Source organism: Engraulis encrasicolus, chromosome 22 (genome assembly GCF_034702125.1).
Source record: "Engraulis encrasicolus isolate BLACKSEA-1 chromosome 22, IST_EnEncr_1.0, whole genome shotgun sequence".
NCBI lineage: Eukaryota > Metazoa > Chordata > Actinopteri > Clupeiformes > Engraulidae > Engraulis > Engraulis encrasicolus.
This window is the reverse complement of record NC_085878.1, coordinates 29,644,302-29,649,299: the sequence shown is the minus strand read 5'-3', so window position 1 is coordinate 29,649,299 and position 4,998 is coordinate 29,644,302. Positions and strand designations below refer to the sequence as shown.

Genomic DNA, 4,998 nt, shown 5'->3' with positions numbered 1-4,998 from the left:
TGTGTGTACATGCCTGTGTGTGTGTGTGTGTGTGTGTGTGTGTGTGTGTGTGTGTGTGTGTGTGTGTGTGTGTGTGTGTGTGTGTGTGTGTGTGTGTGTGTGTGTGTGTGTGTGTGTGTGTGTGTGTGTGTGTGTGTGTGTGTGTGTGTGTGTCTTCCAGCATACCCAGAGCTGTGTGTGCGTTCATGCATGCGAGCGTGCGCTCGCTTGTGTGTGTGTGTGTGTGTGTGTGTGTGTGTGTGTGTGTCTTCCAGCATACCCAGAGCTGTGTGTGCGTTCATGCATGCGAGCGTGATCTCGCTTGTGTGTGTGTGTGTGTGTGTGTGTGTGTGTGTGTGTGTGTGTGTGTGTGTGTGTGTGTGTGTGTGTGTGTGTGTGTGTGTGTGTGTGTGTGTGTGTGTTTGCACGTGTGCGTGCATGCGTAAGTGTGTGTGTGTGTGTGCGTGTGCGTATGTGCGTGCATGCATGCTTGCATGTGTGTGTGTGTGTGTGTGTGTGTGATGAGCATGCAGTGTACGTAGGTCGGTGACCCCCACCAGGTCTGGTCTGAGCTAAAGAGACTCACAGAAGAAATCGATGTAATGGAGAGTAAATGAGAGAGAGAAAGAGAGAGAGAAAATATGTATGTGAGTATGCTTCCAGATCGAGAGCTGTGTGTGTGTGTGTGTGAGAGAGAGAGAGAGAGAGAGAGAGAGAGAGAGAGATAGAGAGAGAGAGAGAGAGAGAGAGAGAGAGAGAGAGAGAGAGAGAGAGAGAGAGAGAGAGAGAGAGAGAGAGAGATAAAATAGAGGATGTGTATATCAGTGTGTGTGTGTGTGTGCGTGTGTGTGTGTGTGTGTGTGTGCCTAGTGAGGGGCAAAGGGAGACAGAGATAAATGAGGGATCGAAGAAGTCAAAGCGAAGGGGGAGCTAGAGAGGAAGCAAAGGATACAGAGGGAGATGCGGAGAGATAGAGGGGAGATTGGGATGAAGAGCAGAATAGAGAGAGAGAAAATGGGGGATCAGACCGGGAGGATGGGGAAGGAGAGGAGCCGGAGGAGAGACCGACCGTCAAAGACAGATAAAGACATGCATATTAAATGATGAGAGAGAGAGAGTCAGAGATAGAGACTAAGGGAGAGGGAGTCGAAGAGAGATACATGATGATGGAGAGAGGGAGGCTGATATGGAGAGAAAGATTAAGAGAGCTAGAGAGAGAGAGAGAGAGAGAGAGAGAGAGAGAGAGAGACTAAGGGAATGAGAGAGGGAGATGAGAGATCAAGAGAGAGATCAAGAAAGAGAGGGAGAGAGGGAGAGAGACATAAAGAAATAGAAAGAAAGAGGAAAATAAAGAGAGATAAAGAAAGATAAGGAGAGAGATAAATGGCTGGGAGCAGCAGTAGTAGTATGGGGTTAGATGCATTACTCAAGGGCAGCCAGAGCAGAGGAATACCGATACTGCTTATTGACTCACATTGGGTTTTTCAGCAGGTACTGGGTTGTAGTCTCTAACTCCTTACGATATTTAATCATTTTTCGATGTAGGTTACTTTTTTTCTTTTTTTTTTCAACAACTTCGCCCTGGAGTTGTCTAATAAAGTTGCCTCATATTACATCATTCTCTAAGTGCCAATATAATATAAAGGGTATGTTTGTATCTGCTTAGGCATTATTGCTATTTTTTTTCTCTCTTCCTTTCCTTTTCCTGCCGTTTTATATTTTATGTATACTATGTTGTCTGTCTATTGGGCCCAGAGCCTGTAATAAAGTTCATACGTATATAATATGTACAGTATGTGTTTTAGGTTGTATTATGCACCCTGTATCAGACATAAATACACAAGCAAAGACATGCATGCAGGCAGGCAGGCAGGCATGCAGGCAGGCAGGCACGCACACACACATGGATGCACACACAGGCAGGCAGGCAGGCACGCACACACACATGGATGCACACACAGGCAGACAGGCAGGCACGCACACACACATGGATGCACGCACACACACCAGACCAGTGAAATAAAAGTGGTTAACCCCCCCGCCCCCTCTCTCTCTGTCTCTCTACCCCCCCACCCCTCTTTCTCCAGGTGTCTGAGACCAGGTGTAAGAAGGTGTGCACCTCCAAGTCCGACCTGCGCTCCAACGACTTCAGCATCGTGGGCTCGCTGCCGCGCGACTTCGAGCTCTCGAACTTTGACTGCTACGGCAAGCCCATCGAGACGGCCGGCGGCAAATCAGCGGCCAAGAGCAACAAGAAGCCCCCGCCCCCCAAGCCCGTCATCCCCTCGGCCGCCAAGCGCGTAGACCTCTACGCCCGTGCCCTATTCCCTTTCTCATTTCTCTTCTTCAACGTCATATACTGGTCTGTCTATCTTTGAGCCAGATAGACTGACGAGTATTGTACACACAACCACTACAGACTGATGCACACACGCACATGCACATGCACACACATACACATGCACACATAGACCGCCACACTACCGCAGCCCTCTTCCCTTTCTTCTTCCTCTTCTTCAATGTCATACTGGTCTGTCTATCTTTCAGCCAGATAGACTGACGAATACACAATACACACAGGCACCACAAACACATGCACGCATGCCCACACATATACACACACACATACACACACGTACACACACACACACACACACACACACACACACACACACACACACACACACACACACACACACACACACACACACACACACACACACACACACACAGACACACACACACACACACACAAACACACACACACACACACACACATACACTGTAAATACATTTGAAGTACTGTGAACGGAAACATGTGCACTTGTGAAGATACATATACATTCATAGATGCTAACCTACACACACACACACACACACACACACACACACACACACACACACACACACACACACACACACACACACACACACACACACACACACACACACACAGAGCAGTAACATCAAATTTAGACATACACCCATACTAAACGCTCACAATTGACATTATTGACATTACATGACATGCACTCTTTCTCTCTCTCTCCCTCTCTCTCTCTCTCTCTCTCTCTCTCTCCCTCTCTCTTTTCCTCTCTCTCTCCTCTTCTCTCTCCCATATCATCCCATCCAAATACATGGCGCTGCATCTGCATCAAAACGAGTGCAGTTCTCTTCTTCCACACGTGCACTTACAGAGGGTCAACCGAAGCTCGCGCTCATCACGTGACGGAGCTAATGCTAGGGCGCTACTTCACTAATGTAAATACATAGCGCTCTGTATGCTAGCTTCTCAAAGAGTATGATTTGGGGTGCTTGCCATTGAAATTATTTGCATACAGAATAGGAAATGAAATATGAAGCTATACATATATATGTTTTTGCTACTTTGTTTTAAGTTCAGCACAAAATAATAAATGAAAAAAAAGATTATAATTATTATCGTGCATGCTTATAGTATATATACAAATAATATATCAGATAATGTTATATAAAGTAATGACTACGGGATGCTTTGGGGCACTTTCGGTTTGGTTCGGTTTTGTTTGGTTTGGTTCGGATCCCGTCGCTGACTTGAACGGGGTGGATGTTGTTTTCCCGAGGGATTGCATCACACACAACACTGCCACACCAGAACTGTGTCTTTCGATGATCTTTCCTCCACCTACCTACCTACCACATCCTAACACTAGGCTTGGGCCGTATCCAATCTTCCGTGCAAAAAAAAAAACGTCTGTAGGCCCATTTTGTATTAATCTGAGAATTCCTCCTCCATTTTTGAAGTTTGAATTGAGTTATTCCAGTGTGTTGTCACTGTGATTTCTAGGAGTTCATGTATATTAACCACCACTAAGATGGTGCTTGAAGTCTGGCATTCAAACTATGGTATTCAGTTACATACCGCCCGAGCCTACTGCCTATCACCCCAGTCCAGCCCTGCCCTGCCCTGATTCTCTCCTGCCAGAGTGTACTGTGCTCAGGTGTGCGTACGTACACACAAATGTGGGTGTGTGAGCGTACGAACAAATGACTGTGCAAATGGGGAGATAGTTAACGGACCTCTGTGCTGTGTTTGTTAGAGTTTACGAGACCAAGAAGATTTAATAGCCTTCCTCGCTTCCTCCTGCCGCCCTCCGTCTCTCTTTCTCTCTCTCTCTCTCTTTTTCTCTCTCTCTCTCTCTCTCTCTAACTTTTTCTGTCTGTCTTTTTGTCTCTCTCTGTCGGTCTGTCGGTCTCTCTCTCACTATCTCCGTCCCTCTCTCCCTCTCTCTCTGTTTTTATTTTTTTCTGTCTGTCTTTTTGTCTCTCTGTATCGGTCTGTCTGTCTGTCTGTCTGTCTGTCTGTCTGTCTGTCTCTCTCTCTCTCTCTCTCTCTCTCTCTCTCTCTCTCTCTCTCTCTCTCTCTCTCTCTCTCTCTCTCTCTCTCTCTCTCTCTCTCTCTCTCTCTCTCTCTCCCCCCTAATTTTTGCCTGTCTTCATGTCTCTGTCTGTCTCTGTCAGTTTGTCTCTCTGTCTGTCTGTCTGTCTGTCTGTCTGTCTGTCTGTCTGTCTGTCTGTCTGTCTCTCTCTCTCTCTCTCTCTCTCTCTCTCTCTCTCTCTCTCTCTCTCTCTCTCTCTCTCTCTCTGCCTGTGGCTTGTGCTGATGATCCACCATTGACTCCAAGCCATGTTGTGTATATTTCTATGCATTTATACTCACAATGTGATCTATATTTATCTCAATAAAAAAGGATGCCTATTGAAAATACCTGTCATGCTGTCATGTGTTTTCATTCATGTTTACACTGTAAGTTCAGCCAGAACATCTATATTTAAAATAATATATTTGCTATATTTAGAGGAACTTGTACTGTATGTGGTTGTATGTACATTAAGAGATTTTAAAGGTGATCTAAATATAAATATCAGGTATATACTGTAAATTAAACATATACGTATATACTTAGAACATTATGCCCACCCTGTGCGTGTGCGTGTGCGTGTGCGTGCGCGTGCGCGTGTGCGTGTGTGTGTGTGTGT

At 45.9% G+C, this 4,998-nt stretch overlaps 1 protein-coding gene across 1 annotated transcript in view; it reads left to right on the top strand.

The window, feature by feature from the left end:
* The window catches only part of glrbb (glycine receptor, beta b), a 64,820-nt gene extending 60,317 nt beyond the window's left edge, over nt 1-4,503 (top strand). The window contains exon 11 of the mRNA XM_063189086.1: nt 2,067-4,503. Coding sequence (XP_063045156.1) covers nt 2,067-2,357 — 291 coding nt within the window. The 3' untranslated portion in view covers nt 2,358-4,503. The remainder of the gene's footprint in view (nt 1-2,066) is intronic.
* Nucleotides 4,504-4,998: the final 495 nt, after the last annotated feature.